General features: G+C 43.7%; 1 protein-coding gene and 1 non-coding gene across 2 annotated transcripts; both read right to left on the reverse strand.

Annotated features, from left to right (window-relative positions):
- Nucleotides 1–1,683: 1,683 nt before the first annotated feature.
- Nucleotides 1,684–11,883, reverse strand: Srsf3 (serine and arginine rich splicing factor 3). Its single transcript, XM_008840073.3, has 6 exons — nt 11,734–11,883; nt 8,622–8,829; nt 6,626–6,760; nt 4,464–4,502; nt 4,028–4,114; nt 1,684–3,931 (listed from the first exon to the last, which is right to left on the reverse strand). Exons 2-6 carry the CDS (start codon nt 8,825–8,827, stop codon nt 3,904–3,906), a joined length of 495 nt encoding a protein of 164 aa, XP_008838295.1. The 5' UTR covers nt 8,828–8,829; nt 11,734–11,883; the 3' UTR covers nt 1,684–3,903.
- Nucleotides 11,884–16,507: 4,624 nt separating this feature from the next.
- Nucleotides 16,508–16,611, reverse strand: LOC115071556. Its single transcript, XR_003850651.1, has one exon. It is a non-coding gene; the product is annotated as a U6 spliceosomal RNA (small nuclear RNA).
- Between the last annotated feature and the right edge of the window lie 2,763 nt (nt 16,612–19,374).

The following is a 19,374-nucleotide window of genomic DNA, read 5'->3' on the forward strand; positions in this document are numbered from 1 at the left end:
TTTTGTTGTTTTTTGGTCCTTTTGAAACAGGGTCAGTCCCTGTATTACCAGCTGAACTTGAATTCAGAGACCTGCCTGCCTCTCCCTGCTGGAGTGCTAGGATTAAAGGCATACCCACCCTTTGCAGATTGAAAAAAAAAAAAAAAAAATCCACAAAAAAAACCCACTCAGTATTTGTTATACCCATGTTTCATTTTCCGAATGATCAATCCAAGCAACCAAATCCTACCTGGCTTCACCAAAAGGCATGATACATCTTAGTATTCCTCTTGGTTTGAAGTGGGGTTTTTGGGGAAGACCTTTCAATCCTTGGGAGCCCACACATGGGCATCCCTCCTCACATCATAAATATGTAAGTTTGGGGAGCCTTATTATCAAACTCCCCCCTAAGAGCGGAACAAGACTGTGTAGAGACTCCGGGCTTTAAAAGGAGGGAAGTGCTGGGTACAAGACCTTATCAAGCATGAGGGTCCCCCCCAAAGTATGGGCCAGCAAGCAGGACGACTCACACGGTAAGGTTGCCTGCTGCCAAACCTGAAAACAAGTTCAAAATCCCTAGAACCCACAGGAGGAAACAACTCCTGAAGACCATACATGGAGGTTGTGGAACGCAAATGGGCCCACACCAACAAATTTAAAAGGGAGAGGGGCGCTAGAGATGGCTGTTTACAGCTTTCATTATAAACCAGGCCTAGTAACACAAGCCTCATAGTCTTGGCTCCTTGGGAGAGGCAGGAGGATCATGAGGCCTTCAGAGCCTACTTGGGTTACAGATTTTTATTTGTTCAAATCATGTTAACCTAAAGCACTAAAACTGTCATTCTGACTTCAATACTTTGTTAGAACTGAGGGAAAAGGGTGAGAAAAGCAATGTTGGTACGTGTATGTCATCTCATACTTTGGGACTCATTTTTGTTATTTGGCTATTGTCATGTGTTTCAGATTATTGAGACACAGAACAGCGGTAAAGCTAATACTGTACTAGGCATTCGGTAATCCAAAGGAAACGTCATTACCAGACAGTTGCACTAGGCTTATCAAGGCAAGTTTCAACCACCCCTTCTCAGAATCTTTAGTGCTTGCCACAAGGTCACTTTTCAGATATTCAGTGAATCCGTTAAGAGGGCGAGATTAAGTACAGGCATATAAAACCAAATTCAACATTACCAGATTGTTTATAGAGGAAAATATACTCCAACCCAGTTTTTCGTCAGTGTCTTTAATTACAAAAATCTTTTGTTCTCAAAAAAAAAATGGAAAACCAGAAGGCAACAGTCTGGCAGTACAAAAATACACAGGTGGAAGAGATTACGAACTAGTCTGGACAACTAAATCCCATTCGGGATTCTGAAAACAAAAGCACATTTAGATGAAGCACTAAAGCAGTTTCTTGGCAACTATGTTTATAACCCTTAAATTCCAAATTAACAGTGCTAGGTCATTGTAGGAACTGTTAATGGGTCTAGAATCTAGCTGTAATACTACTTAAAACTATGATCGACATCATTCTGATTAAGCAGCACTGTACCAAAAAGAAACAAGGGATCTAAAATCTTTAAAAAAGGAGGGGGGGACCCAAGATATCCCATTTCAGATACATGCTGGAGTAGACACCATCTATCAATCATGACACTGGTAAATATAAGGCCAGAGGCAACCCATATTAAAATGGGAACCCCATAACCCTAAATCTGAAATGCTTGCCTATCCCTGTGTGGTAATAATGATCCCTAGTTAACATCTGTAGTTATTACCAGGTCAAAGTTGTACCAACTTTTCAGTATTACAGTGATCAAAATTGGCTAATATGATCTCTAATTACAGCTTTAGCATTTCCAAATAACCACAAACTAAATGTTAGTTCACAGTTCTATCAGTTTCCAGACTGTACCTTTTCTTAAGTCTTTTTGACACAGTCTTCCTATAGACCCAGCTGACTCTATGTAGACCAGGCTGGCCTCTAAAAGATCTACCTACCTCTGGTACACCACCACACCCAGCCTCTGTATTTTCTATAAACCATCAAAACTTAAGCTAGGGCTTCCAGTTAAGTGACCAAAATAATGATCATCCGTGAACCAAATTAGGCTACCTGAAAATGAGTAGACCCTGCTGTAGTATTGAATTACCAGTGTAATCGGTCTATTATTTCTGTAGACCAGCTATCTTGGCTTTGTTCCCAACAGAACTGGTAAGCCTTAAGGACAGAGTCTAACCCTAACAACTCCTAACTCATGCAGAGAGGCTGAATCAAGTGGCTTCCTTGAACATGCACATTATTAAAAGGTTTATATTGGGATGTTCTGGACACCAATTCTGTTTTCTTGTTCAGATGTGAAAAGCTAACAGAAACATTTTTGGAGACTTATATCCTATTTTGTAACTTTTAAAGAGTCTGAACTCAGTGCAATGACATCTTTCGTTTTAAAGACCCAATCAGTGTAGCCCCCCAAAAAATAAAAAATCTATCTTGAAGAGTACATTTAAGAAAACTAAGCCACAAGACTGTTGCATTATGATTTAATCTAATTGCACAAAAAAAATCTGAAATCACAACTCCTCCAGATTTCTAAGAGGAAGGTTATGCATGCCTCCATATTCACTGCGCACCATTACATTTGAACCATATTGTGAATTTTACATCATAATGTATTAGTTTGGAATTCCCATGCAACACCTCAAATTATAAAATGGTATCAATTTTCAAAAACTTTGTGGAACGTTTTCATGCTGAAGATCAAAACCATTTTTTAAATGGGCAACTTACTTTTCAGTTACAATACACATCGGTGCTTACTTTAAAATGTCATTAAGCATCATGGATCCTGAACTGGCTTCAACTCCTAAAAAAAGGGTAACCACTAATAATCACTTCGGGTGATAACCAAAGCTCCCTTCATTACTCCAGTGCCACTCAGGTGTTTCTTAACTGGTAACCAAGTGCTTTCCATGGGGTAAGAACAATGGTTAACAGTGTTCAACTGACTACTGCACAATTATGCTAATATTTTATTAATTCAAAAGCACTTTACAAGAAAATATAAGTATGGCTTCCAATAGGAATGTTATACCTGGACTTGGTACCAAGCTCACAGATTTGAATGTGCAAGGAAAAACAGGCTTTCAAGTTCAACAACAATTTATAACCAAAACTTTAATCCCAAGGATTTGCACAAACATTTTACAAATGACAGCATGAAAAAAAAAAAAAACAAAACTTGCACAGTAACTCAAAAGTTCAGCTCTACAATGTACCCTTAAACTGACAGGAATTGGTATTTTGAAATCTCAAAGTTCCAAATAGCTATGTATTCATGTATTGAAATCATGTTAAGCAACTTATGACCTAAGCAATGGTAAATTTAGATTTCTACACCAATCAGGCAACCTCCGCCCAGGGTGAGAACCAGTCAGATTTCCCAAAACCTCTAGTTTATTGGTGCACAACTCCTATTTTTACCTGCTGGCTTGTACTCAGCAGCTTTTAAAGACTACTTATCATTCACCTGCAGCTGTACATTGCATCCCAGCTATGAAAAAACTATTATCTTTATTCAATTTCTGCCGGTTGTTTCTATAACATCACATTACACTTTAGCTGGGTAAGATTTCAGTTTATTTCAGTCTATGAAAAACTAAAGTTCAAAGCAAATTCAATCTTGCTTAAGGGAACATTGTAAAGTAACAATTCTTGGTATTACATGCCTCCTATGATCCATTTGAAACCATGGAGAATTACATTGTTATGAGTGTCACTGTTCCAAGAGACAAACAAATTTGAACAGCTAAAACATCTTAAAAATGCACCAAGCTTATGAAGCCTCCAACAAAACTTGAATCCCGTGCACACTCCTGTCAAAATGAAGTCCTTCCCGCACACCACTTCTCTTGCAAACTGGCCTTCTATTTTCTTTCGTTTGACCTAGATCGGCTAAACAAACAATTTTAAAAGTTATTGTCTTTGGTACAAACAAATCAACATATTATATATATATATCTCAAATAGCTTGTCATTAAGCGATCCTACCTTCGAGACCTAGAGAAGGATCGAGACGGCTTGTGATTTCTCTCCCGAGACAGTGATCTTTCTCTTCTCCTATCTCTAGAAAGTGACCTAAACCAAACAAAGTATGTCAGTCAGTGGTGTTGGAAACAGGTCTTATAGGAATATTTTTCGAAGTTTTCAGGTGGATCTCTGTGAGATCCAGGCCAGTCTGATCTACATAGTGATTTCCAAGCCAGCTGGGGCTTCAGGGAGACCCTGTCTCAAAAAAAAAAAAAAGGGGGGGGGGACCGGACCACAAAGCTGGCTCACTCTAGAACTTGGGGCACTGACTTTATATACCATTTGATCCTAAGTGGTCAGGGTCTAAATCTCATTTACCAAGTAACTTGAGAAACAGCTTACAAGTATCAGAAGCTGAAACTGCCATTTCTGAGACTGACACAAAAAAAAGATTTACCTGCTCCGGCTTCGAGAGAAGCTTCTCCTTCTTGGAGATCTAAAAGCAGAAACAGCAAAATTAGGCTAATGGTCAATCAGTATTTATGGCGTGAGGCATTTCCCAACTTTTCAATCTCACTGTTGGGCCCAGTGAATGTGCCGAAGAATTGGCACCCATCGTCCAAAAATAAAAAAAGAAAAGAAAAAAAAGGCACAGAAGGATTAAGGAACAAAAAGCAAGTGAAAAGCAGATATTCCAACCATGGTTTCTATTAACAATGCTTCACAGCAGATCTGTCCAATGCAAACTCCATGTCAAACTAACTCCACTACCCAAACACCACACCAAAATGTAGTCCCAAAGTAGTTCCAAAAACAGCACCATAAACCAGTATTTGGAACCCATGCAAACCGTTAAGTCTGTAAGGAGACTTAAGTACCAGGTGGATAGTGTAACTTTGTGAACGCGGTAGGTGTAACATCGATGCCATTTAGTGCTACATTAGAACTGCATCTGTGACTGTCACATTTAAGTGTGTTTAGGCTTATCAAAATTACCTTAGCTTGGCCCACACTTCACCCCCAACATTTTTAAATTTTGAAAACTGTTAGTAAACCATTTAAAGGTGATAGGATTCAACAAATTTTCGCTAGGAAGAAAAGCTAAAATCTGTTAGAGATATTAAAATTTTAGTTTGGCATCTCACACATGCAAATAAGTTCCACTTGAAGGTCTAGTTACATTATGAGTTCCCTATCACCCTTAAAAGTTTTTTCAAGCAATATATATGTACGTTACCATTCAATTATGCACAGCCAGCCTTTGATCCAGAAAAAAGAATTACTTTAAGCCGCTTACTCCTTATTTTTAACCAGCAGTAAACTGTATAAGCAGGAAAAACTTACTAGTTTTGGGTTTCAACAAGCTAGAAATGGTGAGGTGAGGCTGCCGGACTGACGGCCAGGAAGAATTTGCTGAAAAGGTTTTGCCAGATGTTGCGTTGGATTTAGTTGGTTGGCGAAGGGGGTGTTGTGGATTTTTCCTGCTTTTTTGTTAGCCGAAGGCTGCTGCTGTAGTTGTTGTGAAGACATTTGGTAAATAAACAGCTGAGCTGATTGGCCAGGAATGTGTGGGCGGTCGAGGTGGCTGCAGCCGATTTGGTTAAGGTTGGAGAGAAGGCTGAGAGAAAACAGCATGCTCGGGAACCAAAGGGCGGTGCAACCTGACGACTGGCCAGCCTGGGTCATGTGAAACGACACCAGCCAAGCTGAATGGGGCGCGCTGGTCACATGACGCTGAAAGGGCTAGTTGACTGGCTAATGCAGATTCAGAGGGTGGTGAGAAGAGACATGATGGTGACTCTGTAACGGGGTTCATTTTTATTAATAGATGGACCAAAAAGCACAAAAAAAAAAATGAAAAACAAGCCATCAGTACAACCATCTATTAGCTAACAAATACTCTTTATTATGATGGACAACAGTGTGTTGTTTTTCAAAACAGCAAAAGGGGCAAGATTTTGAACTCCCATCTCCTAGGACCTCACTCACCTGTAAGAGGTAAATTCAGTCCTACAGAAACTATTTGAGGCTTGAGGAGATGAGGAGCTGGCATCCAGGAAGTACTGCCTGGTCCAAGAACGATGCCATTTTCAATGATAAAAAAACTGAATTCTCTCCTATTTGGGATTCAAGAACGGATGATTGGGAATACTTTTTAAGCCCCCTTTATTGTCAGTGACCTAAGTTCGTTTCTGAAAGCTTTCTACTTTACCAGTTGTAACATTAAAACAGCTGCCTGTTTGATAAATATTACAATTGTGCTAGTAGAAAACACATTTTTGGTGAAGAGCTAGTTGAATGTAATGTTTGTCATTATGGAGTCAAGAAATGGAAAAAGGCCTGAACTGAAAAGGGAAGACTTGGAAAGATGCAACTAGAAGATGAACTAGAAGACAGATCCAAGATAGAAGTTCTGACTACCAACATGAACAGTACCTACAGACAAAGCCAACACTCAACACAACTCACATACCCCCAACTACACCCAGCAATGCTTTGTAGAAACCTCCGATCTTCACAGTAACGTTACAGCCCACCAACAAACTTTACAAGAAATACCTGCTCCTACTAGCTACTCCGTTACACCAATGCCTTTAAAACGTGCTGTCTCTCAAGTACCTGCGGCGAGGCGGAGGACTCCTCCTACGATAATCATCTCGAGGACGACGGCCCCAAGAGGGAGGTGGACCTCGATTTCGACTTCTTTTTTCACCATTCGACAATTCCACTCTTACACGGCAGCCACATAGGGTTCTGAGGAGACATTGAATTTAAAACAGCCTGTTTCAGAAATTTTCATTAAAGGAAAAACTACTAGCTTGCTATTTTGCAAAAAAAAAAAAAAAAAAAAAAAAAAAAAATCATTTGCCTGCCTGTACACCTTTCAATACCAGGAGTTTTAGTTTTGTTTTTTTCCAATACACAAAATGGCTCACAGGAATAGTGGTCCAGGAGTTGACACCCCTCCACACATCTTCTCAAATTACAGGGCTCAATATGAATGTGCTGGAGGCTATAATTCAAGTGTGAAGAACCTGGATTGACCCGTGAAGAACTATTTCTCCTGTTATTTCCACTGTGACCTATTCCCTCCTCTCCTATATCCTGCTCTAAATCAGGCTATTTTGGCTTTTTTCCCTTACTCTCCTTTCTGTATCTTTATAGTTGGTACAGGAGAAATTTCATCTGACAAGATGACTGTTTGTACCTTCCTTTCATCCATCCACAGCTATTACACTGAGAAATGGGCCTAGAAAGCCTCACTACTGTTGGAACGAATGCCCTTCCATACAGCTTCAGAGCTACCCTCAGTTCCTTTTTCTTTCTATTATAAGGCACTGTGACTGTCACAAGACAGAAATTTCTTTTGTCTTCAATTTGCTACACAGGTAAGGATGCCCTTCAACTTCTGATCCTCTGGCCTCCTCAAAGGTGCTGGGCTTACACGTGGTCATCCTGTCTGGCTCAAAATAAAAATGCTGGAGCACAATTCTGTTTCCAAGTCTTTAAGATCAAGTTTTCCCTGGTTTCACAAACTCAACAATTTTCAAATGCCAGAGATGGAACAATATCAATACCTGTGACTTAACATCTTTTAAAAACTTATTTATGCTGGGCGTGGTGGCGCACGCCTTTAATCCCAGCACTCAAGAGGCAGAGGCAGGTGAATCTCTGTGTGTTCAAGGTCAGCCTGGTCTACATAGTTCCAGGACAGCTGGGGCTACAGGGAGACCCTGTCTCAAAAAGACCAAAAAATAAATTTTAAAAAAAATTTATGTGTACATGCACTTGAGGTGCCTACAGAAGCCAAGAGGGAGCCATTTCCAGCCTCATCTGGAATGCTGGAAATTAAGCTTCCCTCCTCTAGGAGAACAGTATGAGGCCTTAACCAGTGACCATCTCTCCAGTCCCAATACCTGCTACTTTATAGTGTTACTTAGACAGCTACTAGGACAAAATAAATACAAAGGAAAGCAGTGCCTTATATCACACTTCTGATATAAATAAGCAATTATCAGTGGCTAGAGATGGCTTAGCACTTAAGAGCACAGGCTGCTCCTGCAGAGGACCTGGGTTTGATTCCCAACACCCACATGGCAGCTAACAGTCTGATCCTCACCCCCTTCTGGCCTCTGTACATTTAAGTGTACTTCTGTGGTACACTTAAATGCATGCAGGAAAAACACAATTAAAAAAAAAAATAAACAAGCCAGGAGTGGCAGTACATGCCTTTAATCCCAGCACTCAGGGAGTGCAGACAGATCTGAGTTCAAGGCCAGCCTGATCTACATAGTAAGTTCCAGGCCTGCTGGTGTTACAGGGAGACCATGTCTCAAAAGTGAACAAAAAATAAACAAGCCAGGTATGGTGACACCCTTTAATCCCAGCATTCAGGAGGCAGAGGTAGGCAGCTCTTTGTGAGATCCAGTGAGCCTGGTCTATATAGTAAGTTCCAAGCCAGCTGGAGCTACAGGGAGACCCTGTCTCAAACAGAAAATAAATCAGAAAAAAACTGTAGGAGCAATGATCAGTTCATGGCTACATTAAAAAGAAAATGCAAACATTAAAAATGTAATATTCAAATAGAAATCTTGGATAGTAACCACAAAATTACCTTCCATCTAGCTCTCGGACAGCATCAGCTGCATCTCGAGGATCTTCGAATTCAACAAAAGCAAAGCCGGGAGGGTTTCTAGCAACCCACACGCTTCGGAGTGGTCCGTAATAGCCAAAAGCCCGCTCCAGTTCAGTCTTGTTGCCATTGTTTCCAAGATTACCTACATAAACCTTACAGTCCAAGGGACACGAATCACGATGCATTTCTGTAACAAAAAATACCAATGACATTAACTCATCCAAGTATTCTACAGTTAAAACCATATCCAAGCTGAAGTACAGATCCCAGTGGCATTGTTTGCCTAGGATGCAAAAGGTTCTAAGTTCAGGCCTAGCATGTAAGACCCTGTCTCCTAAAAGGAACAAAAGACCTAAAAAAGCCAAAACAAACAAACAAAAAACAAACCAGAAGTGTTACTCTTGAAGATACCCCCTTTACTCATAAACCCCAGGAAACCATCAAATTTGAAATGCAAGAAACACTGAAGGACCGATTACCACAATATGAACCAAGAATAACTTCAAGTTAAAGACTATTCTCAAAACTGGCCTTGAGTTCCTGATGCTCCTTGTGCCAGGCTCAACCAACCCTGGATTTAGTACACAGAATATAGAGTGGATGAGGCTTGACTCCCCAGCTTAACTTCAGGGTGGCAGTGCACACACCTGTAGTCCCAGCACTTGGGAGACAGGTGTAACGCAGAATTCGGTACCAGCTTCATTCAGATACAAGAAAATTTAAAACTGTCTTAGACCATCAAGAGGCAGAGAGGCAGGTAGATCTCTCTGAGATCCAGGCCAGTCTTATCTACTTAGTGTGTTGTGACAGGGAGACCCTATCTCAAAAACAAAAGCAAGAACAGAAAAGATGGAATTTGAGTTTCTGCCCTCTAAAAGAGAAGGCAATCAACTCTGCCCATTTTACATTGGACTCCCTCCCAACATCACACAATAGTTGACCAGACCCACAGGTGAAAACTGACTCCTCCAAGTTGCCCTTGCAGAACACTGGGGTACAGCACTGGCATGCATGTGCCTACATATAAGCACACCCAAGTTTTTTTTTTTTTAAAGCTTCACTGGGGACCCAGTGTGCCTTTAACCTCAGCCCTCAGGCAGAGGCACATGGATCTCTGAGTTTGAGGCCAGCCTGATCTACACAGTGAGTTCTGGGAAAGCTGGGGATTCAGAGAGACCCAGTCTCAAAATGACAAAAAAAAAAGTTTGAAGCCAGGCAGGGCCATACAATTAAAATCCTGCCACAAACGAAATTCTTAATGCCACAGACTACCTTAACTACAGGAACAATGCTAATGCCACCTCAACAGACTGAAGCCTTCTCACCAAGACTTAATTCAAGCAGCAAAAAGATGAATTTTTTAAAATGTACTCAGGAGCAAGGATGTAGCTCAGTGGTATGTAGAGTATCTTGCATGCATGAAGCCCTTGATCTCCAGAACTACCCACCCAAAACAAAACAGAAGAACAAAGATCTCATTATAGCACTGTTCACAATAGCAAAAAGGTTATCAACCCAGAAGTCCGCCAGGAAATGGATATACGGATTAGCTAGAACCTTGAAGATATTCTAAGTAAAAAAATCAAAAAAGAAAGCACACACATGATTCTCTGCATGTGAAATGCCCTAAAGGGGAAAATCCATGCAGGTTAGTGGCTGCCAGGAAATGGTGGTCAGAATTTGTAAAGAATAATTATTGAACAGCCAGGCTTAATGTTAATGCAGCAGACCTTTAATCCCAGCACTGGGAAGCAGAGGCAGACAGATCTCCCAGAGACGTAGACCAGGCCAGCTGGGCTACAAGGAAACCCTGTCTCAAAATAAACCATAACAAAGAATGATCTTGGGTTTAAGGACATTAGGTTGTGGAAGCAAGTGTAATAGAGCACCTGCAATCCCACCACTTCGATGTGGAAGATCAGGAGCCTAAGAAGGCTAGCCTGGGCTACACAATGCACTGCCTCAAAAAACAATATGCTGAAACCAACTAAAGGCTCCATCCATAACATCACGATGTGTAATAAAATACTACCGAAGCCAGGCGTGGTGATGCACACCTGTGACCCAGTATGCTGCTAGAGACCAGAGAGGACTGAGTGTGAGGTCAGCCTGGGAAACATGGACTCCATCACTTTCAAAAAGGTACATTCCCCCAAAACAAGAAATCTGGAGCCCAGTGCACAGTACAGTGCTTACTTAGCACACACAAGTCCTGTGGTCAACCCCCAGCATCACAAACACCAAATCCTTTCATTCTACCCCCCCAAAAGGTACCCAAAAGGCTTGGTATACAACACACCGCACCTTAGGGACAGCTAATAAACTTCACTTAAAAGTCACTCCGAAGGGAATAAAAGCAACCGACTCAATAACGCATCTTTTCAGCATCTCCCCAATACGCCATGCTCTTCTAACCCGACCATTATCTAAACTTTAAAAAAAAAAAAACCTAGTCCAGGCACATCCCATTTGCAGTGACCCCACCCTGTACCCAGAACTCAGTTCTGACGGCTAGCCATTCGGAAAAACAATTTTCATTTTCTCTAAAGCAGCTCATCCGTGGCCGATTTTCACACCTGTTAACTACGCACATTACTCAACTTTGAGAAAAATGTCTATTTACATTGAATTAAAAAAAAAACTTTGATTCAGCTTATGGCAAGCCAAAATCCAATCAGCACAGAAACACATGTGAGAAGAGCGGCCGTGCCTCAGGACGGACCGAAAAGCCTGGTCCTGATGGTCGCCTTCAAGAAGAAAAAAAAACCACCTCTCGAGAAAAAGGAACCAGAAAGGAAAAAGGCGCCATCGAACGCAAAGGCCGCGACGCGGAGAGCTCGGTCGGGGATCCCACGTCCGCGCCCCGAGCAATCGATCGCCACGGCTCCCCTCCCGCAGGGAAGAGCCCAACTTCTCTACTCCCGAGGCCTGGAAGCCTCGTCGGCCGGGCCTGGAGTCTCCGCAGCCGCCCGGGGCCGAACGTCACAAAATGGCGGCGGCGCCCCTTTGTCTCAATCTGGCGCCGCCATGGCGCCGAGGCCCCACCTCGACCCTGACAAAACGCTTCATTTCCGTCCCTCCGCTCTCTTACCGAGATCCTGAGTTCGAAACGCCGAGGCTCCAATCCACGCGCTCCGACAGGCCCACCCGCTCCCCTCCGGTTCAGCTCCCCGCAGAAGCTGCCTCTTCCCGGGCGTCCACGAAATGGCGGACAATCGCCGTCCCCACGCCCCTATTTATATGCCAACCCTGTCCCCACGTGATCTGGCGGGCTTGTCCAATGAGATGCGGCGGAGGCGGTGACGTAGTGGCTACAAACGCTGCGAGAAAGCGCGGTTGCTGGTTGCGCGCGCCGGCTGTTCCGTCAGGTGGGTGGAGACGCACGAGCGCGCGCCGCGGCCGCGTCTGCCGGAGGTGTTCTCGCGGCGGCGACCCCCACCGGATGCGCAGGCCTCGCTCACTCCCCTCGGCCTAGGCTCCGTAAACCGCCCTCCCCCGCGTCGCCATGACTCCCCAATGCCGCGGGCTGTGGGGACAGGTTCCCGCGCGGATATTTGATTTCCGCCTTGGGAGCGGCCGGGGTTGCCACTCCTTTGCTTCGCCGTTTCCCGGCGTGCTTGAGACTTTGCTCCAAGGTCACCGAGCTGGGGACGACCCTTCCTGGGGACCTCAGGCTGTGCCAAGCCAGGCCCTGCAAAGTTTGCACAACTCCTGTTTTCCCGCCTCCCGCCCTAACCGCGCACTAGGCGCGGGAGACATGGTTAAAGAGATCACTAGGATTCCCCTGAACCCCAGGAAAGGGAACTTTATTCAGGCCCTGCAAACCACCACCCCCCATGCAGATACAAAGAAGGGCACCTTGAAGCCTTTGTAACAGGCAGCTTTGCCCAACCTGCACATTCCTGGGCCTCTAGGCACAGCCCCAAGTTGGGTGTTGAAGGAGAAACACTGGGTTGTGTTAGGAAATCAGCCATCTCCCTGTCCTGAACATTTCAGCTATGAAGTATGTCTCCTGTCCCTGGTCTAAACCGGCTCTGTCTAGGATTGCAAAAATTTAGTTATTTCTCCTAGCCTACCTACTCTGTCTAATCTGATTTGTTGCAAAACTTTGTCTCCAAGAAAAAAACCAACCAATTTTTCATCATTATAGCTGTAAGCCCGTTTTTCCATCTATAAGGTGAAGGGTTTCATGCCTCAAGGAGGGCAGTGTGTGCCCTGCAACTGACAGTTACTAAACCAGTCTGTGTTCTGGCCTTTTTATCTGGGGTGAAAAGGGTTTCTAACCTTTCAATTGAATTTCCTTCCCTAGATTTTTTTTTCTGAATTATCCATACCATATTTGGGCTGATTTGTTCCTTTTCTCTGTTTGCTTTTCTCTCCTCACCCCTCCTGTTTTGAATTTAGTTTCTGTCTGAACAAAGGCTCTGAAATCAGGCTTGAGTTTGGACAGCAGTGCCCACTGTTAGAGATGGTTGATGTGTTTCCCAGTTTTCACCTCTCTGTATACTGGGATAGCACCAGCCTCCAGTGCTATCACACAGGAACATCAGATTTGTCTGTTGTAGTCAGAGCTTGACCCAGGAAGTGGCTGTCTAGCACTACATAAAGGGATCTAGACTGACCAAGGTGGCCAGGCCTGTAATCCCAGCATTTACCAGGTGGAAAGAAGCTGGAGGGTCAGGAATGTGAGCTGACTGTACACAGCTACAGGAGGCCCTGTCTTAAAGAAAAGAGCCAGGTGTGGTGGCACACACCTGTAATCCCAGCACTTGAGAGGCAGAGGCAGGTGGATCTCTGTGAATTTGAAGACTACTGACAGGGCTACATAGAGAGACCCTGTCTCAGAAAGAAAGGGAGGAAGAAGAGAGGGAGGGAGGGAGAGAGAGAGAACGAACTGACAATTCTTAAATGACTTGACACATTCTGCTCAAAACAAAAGTTGACTTTTTTTGTTTTTGGTCTTTTTGAGACAGGGTCACCCTGTAGCCCCAGCTGGCCTGGAACTCCCTATGTAGACCAGGATGGCCTCTATCTCACAGAAATCAGCTTGCCTCTGCCTCCCAAGTGCTGGGATTAAAGGTGTGTACTACCACACCCAGCTAAAAGTTGACTTTTAAAAAAATATTTATTGCTATCAGGTAGGGGTATCTGTGTGTGTGGAGGTCAGATAAACAACTCTGTGGAGTTAGTTGCTCTCTTTCCACCCTTATTTGGGTCCCAGGTCATCAGGTTTTTGTAGCAAATGTTTTTTGCTTTTTCCAAGCTGGGGATCAAACCTAGGGCCTCATACATGCTAGGCAAACAGTCTACCCCTGAGCCATATCCCCAGCCTCACACAGCACGCATTTTAACCCACTGAACCATATTCCAGGTCCAAATGTTGATTCTTTAAAATATGCTTTTCTCATAAGCCAGATGTGGTGGCACAGGCCTGTAATCCCAGCACTTGGGAGGCAGAGGCAGGTGGATCTCTGTGAGTTCAAGGCCAGCCTGGTCTACATAGTGAGTTCCAGGCCAGCTGGGGCTGCAAGGGGACCCTGAACCTCTGAGCCTTCTCTCTAGTGCTGTTTATTTTTGGACAGGGTCTCACTCTGAAGCCCAGCCTAGCCTAGAACTCACTATGTACCAGGTTGTCCAACATTTTGACACTGTGCTATGGCATTGCCATCTACAAAGCTATTGATCTACATTCATAGCTGTTCTGGGACCCATGCAGCCCTTAGGGTAGGTTGGATACGCCTGGCTGTAGTCCAGGCTAGAGTTCAAAGCAAGATCCTCCAGCCTCAGCTTCTCCAGTTGTGGGATTACAGGCTTGAGTCACCATGCTCAGCTCTACCTTGACCCTATTTCAATCCTTTTCCCCCTAAAATAAATAAGGGCCGGGAATATAATTTAGTAGAAGGGGTATTGTCTAGCATGTGTAGGGCCCTGGGTTCCATTCCCAGTACTGCCAAAATAAAAACTACTAAGAATAAAGTTACTCATCAATAGGCACTAATAGTTATGTGTAAGATTTAATGTTTTAGGGATGGAGGGGTGGCTCAGTAGTTAAGAGCACTTTGCTCTTCCAGAGGACCTGGGTACAGTTCCTAGCAACCATTTCAGGCAGCTTACAATTGTAACTCCAGGAACAGGGGATCCAACAGGATCCTCCACAGGCACTGCACTCACATGTGCACATGCACACACATAGAGAAACACACATGCACATGTAAAAAAAATCTTTTTGGAGCTGGAGTGATGGTTCAGTGGTTAAGAGCACTGGCTGCTCTTGCAAAGGACTGGGATTCAATTCCCAGCACCCACATGGTGCCCAACAACCATCATAACTCCAGTTCAGGGGAACTGATGCCCTCTTCTGATCTCCATTATCATTGCATGACACAGGTGCACTTACATACATGCAGGCAAAACACTGATGCACATAAAACAAAAATATTGTGATTGACTTCAGGCATCTGTATAGCAAAATCTAATAAGAGCATGAAACCTGAACCATAACAGAACTTCATAAACTACTTGATTCAGTCAAAGTGTGCTACAAAGGTTAACCACAGAGGGAGTTATTTACAAAAGTACTGGGCAGCGTCAAGGGAGCTAAGGGCACTCCCAGAGGCAGCTCTCAGGCCCCATGGAGCAAAGAAGGCAGCAGGGTTGCCCAAACAAACCAGGTGCCCTGGCTATGGAAGTCAGGCTCTTAGGCCTTTAGGTGGAAGCCCTGTGGCAACCCAGGTTTAGAGGTGAAGGGTAAAGTAACTGGACCACATTCTCTTTCTGCACTGTTAGCCATCCAATGCAGGGCAAGGGCTTTACCACTGAACCACACTGCCAGCTGTCCTAGTTCCATGGCTTCAAGATGACTAGTTTGCTCTATACCAGCTAGAAGTCTGAGGGCAGGAGAGTTAGGTGATGTAATCAAACCTAGAGTCAGTCTCTGAGGACTCAGAGCAGGGCAGAAATTAGGCTGGGGATTGCTCCACAGCTGCATTGTCTCATAAATAATCACTAAGCACCTGTGGCCACTCCGTCTCAATTGAGATGTGATGTAAACATAAAAAAGAAAAAAAAGCTGGGTTTTAAAGACAGCTTGAAAAATGTAACATATCAATAATTTTTACTACTTTGGAGTTTGGGACTGTTTTGTTGTTTTTTCTCTTTTGAGACAGGATCTCCCTGTAGCCCCAAGCTGACCTGAAACTTGCTACCAGGCTGGTCTTGAACTCACAGAGATCTGCCTGCCACCTGAATGCTGGAATTAAAAGCATGTACCACCACAACTGGCTGGTTTGGGGGCTTTTTATTCTTTCTTTTGAGACAGGGTCTCACTTTGTAACCCTGGAACTCACTATGTAGACCAGGCTGGCCTCAAACTCAGAGATCCACCTGCCTCTGCCCTCAGAGCACTGGGATTAAAGGCATGTGCCACCTCAGCCAGCCCCCAATCTTTTTCCTTCTTCATTTTTATTTATTCATATTCATTTTTATTTTATGTGTACAAAGTGTTTTGACTGCATGTAAGTGTACCATGTGTGTGCAATGCCCATGGAGGCCAGAAGAGGATGTTGGAGCCCCTGGAACAGAGTTAAGATGGTTATTAGCCACCAAGTGGGTGCTGGGAACTGAACCCAGGTCCTCTGCAATAGCAGCCAGTGGTCTTAATCTTTGAACCAGCTTGACAGAAAAATTTTTTGCAATGTATTTGTTGAAAAAACTGGTAAGTTGCCTTACTGAGTTTCTCAAGTGTTGATTTTGCTGTTTACTTCTCAGTGGCATCTTTCTATTTAAAATTTTTTTCTTCTTCCTCAAATATAACTCATTCATTTTTAATTAATGATTTTTGTGTGTATTTCATACAGAACATCCCAAACAATATGGAACACTTCACGAATTTGGATGTCATCCTTGCGTAGGGACCATGCTAATCTCTGTATTGTTTCAATTTTAGTATGTGTGCTGCTGAACTGAGCACGGTTTAAAATCTTAATTTTAGATAATTGACTTCTTACTGGATTTCCATTCAATTGCGTGGAGTGTAATGAATATTGAACAATGACAGCACTTTAATTTTCCTCCACTCAGGGAATGGGAATTCTAGTTTCCATCTTTCCATAACTTTTCTTCCCATTTGTAACCATTTGTGAGTGTAGACTGCAGTGTTTTAAACACATTCAAGGCTCAGGGTGTAGCTCAATGGCAGAGAATTTGTCTAACATTCATGATACCCTCAGTTCAACCCCCAACACCACAGAAAAAAAAAAAAATCCGTGCACCCTTCATGGCCATCTATCTACCTACTTTGCATCTTGTGAAATTAAACTCTTATGTGCATTAAACCATTAGTCTCCCTCCCTCCCCTCTACAGCTGTAAACAATCACTGTTCTGTTAATAAAGTTCCTCATATATGTGGGATCCTTATCTTTTTCTGATTGCCTTATTTCATGTAGTATAATGCTCCAAGGTTCATCTGTGTTGTAGCATGTAGTTTTTAATTTTTTTAAAATGCATTTATAAAGCCAGGCGTGGTGGCGCACGCCTTTAATTCCAGCACTTGGGAGGCAGAGGCAGGTGGATCTCTGTGAGTTCGAGGCCAGCCTGGTCTACATAGTGAGTTCCAGGACAGCTGGGGCTACAGGGAGACTCTGTCTCAAAAAGGCAAAAAAAAAATGCATTTATACATATTTTGATTTATTTAATTTAGTTTGTATGTATGAGTGTTTTGCCTATATGCATGTAAGTGCACCATGCATGTGCAATGCTTACAGAGGCCAGAAGAGGGCATCAGATCCCCTGTAGCTGGGGTTACAGATGGTTGTTAGCTGCCATGTGGGTGCTAGGAACTGAACCTGGGTCATCTCCAAAAGCAGCCAGTGCTCTTAACTGCTGAACCATCTCTCCAACCCTATTATTTACATTTTATGTATATGAGTGTATTGCTTGCACAAGTATAAGTGGACCATGTACATGCAGTGCCTGCCAAGGTCAGAAGAGGGCATTAGATCCCCTGGAACTGGAGTTACAGATGGTTGTTAGCTACCAGGTGGGTGCTTGGAACTGATCTAGGTTCACTTTAAGAGCAGCCATGCTCTTAACAACTGAGCCATCTCTCCAGCCCCCATGCTGTGTTTTTACATGACATCTTTAAGCACTGTTTTCTGGACTATGTTCCAGAGTTAACAATCATTAATTTAAGAAGTATTTGTTAGTACATTATATTTCCCAAACCCTGAGATGCATTTGAAGGAGAAAATGGAGGGGCTGGAGAGATGGCTTAGCAGTAGAGAACACTGGTTGTTCTTGCAGAAGACCCTGGTTCGAATCCCAGCACCCACAAGGCAGCTAACAACGGTTCATAACTCCAGTCCCAGGGAATCTGACAGCCTCTTCTGACCTCCGGGGGCATTGCACAACACAGGTGCACTTACCTACATGCAGGCAAGACACACATACACATAAAATAAAAATAATAAATAAAATATTTTAAAAAAAGAGAGAGAAAATGGTGAATTAGAAGAGAGCCTCAGCCCACTGTCTTAGGCTAAGCTACAGTAGAGAGGTATCAGTCAAAAGGTCATACAGGTTATTGTGGAATCAGTCTAGTGGAAAATGGAAGAGGTTTTTAGTGCCTGTCCTAGTTTTGTTTCTCCATTGCTGTGACAAAACACTCTGACCAATACCAACTTGGAGAGGAAAGGGTTTATTTGTCTTGCATCTCCCAGGTCACAGCTCATCAGGGAGCCCAAGGTAGGAGGAACTCAGGGCAGGAACCTGGAGGCAGGAGCTGGAGCACAGGCCATGGAGGATCGCTGCTTACTGGCTTGCTCCCCTGGCCTCTGCTCAGTCTGCTCTCTTATCCAACACAGGCACCACCCACAGTGGTCTGGGCTCTCCCACATCACTCAACAATCAAGAAGACGCCCCTCAGACATGGCCACAGGCCAGTCCAATGGAGGCAATTTCCCAGTTGAGGGTCCCTCAACCCAGGTGTGTCAAGTTGACACTAAAGCTATGTAGCACAGTGCCTTAAAGAACAAATAGGAAGCCAGGTATGGAGTCACACACCTGTAGTCCCACCACTTGGGAAGTAGAGGCAGAAGAATCAGGAGTTCAAGGCCAGCATCAGTTACATATCAAGTTTTAGGCCAGCCTGGGCTATATAGTTCCTATCTCGAAATCAAGTAAAAAGTATTGGGGATATAGCCCAGTGGTAGAAGGGCTTGCCCAGGCTAATGTGTTAGATCTTTAGTTTAATCCCTAGCATTTTAAAACAAAAACAGCAAAAGGAGAGATTGGCCTGATTAAGCGGACCATGGCTGACTTCCCAAAGGAAGTGGTAATTAAGCAAAAAGTAAGTGATAAGGGAAATATTTTTGGGAGGGAGACAGTCTCTGGAAGGAGGCATATAGCATGTCTAAAGTTCCTGTGGTAAATTAGAGGAAGGGAAGAGGAGGAGGGGGGAGGGGGAGGGGGAGGAGGAACAGGAAAGGAGAAGGGGAGGGGGAGGAGGAGGAAGAGGAAGGAGGGGATGGGGAGGAGGTGGCAGCCACTGCAGCTGAAGCCAGAATAGGGGTAGACAAGGTTTTATTGATAAGTGCTCTGGATGTAATGTTTGTATTCCTCTGCTATTTATATACAGTACTGACAACTTTACATGCAATGTGATGGTACTGGGAGTTTGCACCTTTGGGGGTTATTAGGTCAGGAGGGTAGAGCCATCAAGAACGGGATTAAGTG

The sequence above is a fragment of the Nannospalax galili genome, unplaced genomic scaffold (genome assembly GCF_000622305.1).
Source record: "Nannospalax galili isolate Female #2095 unplaced genomic scaffold, S.galili_v1.0 scaffold538, whole genome shotgun sequence".
In the NCBI taxonomy this organism is placed as follows: domain Eukaryota; kingdom Metazoa; phylum Chordata; class Mammalia; order Rodentia; family Spalacidae; genus Nannospalax; species Nannospalax galili.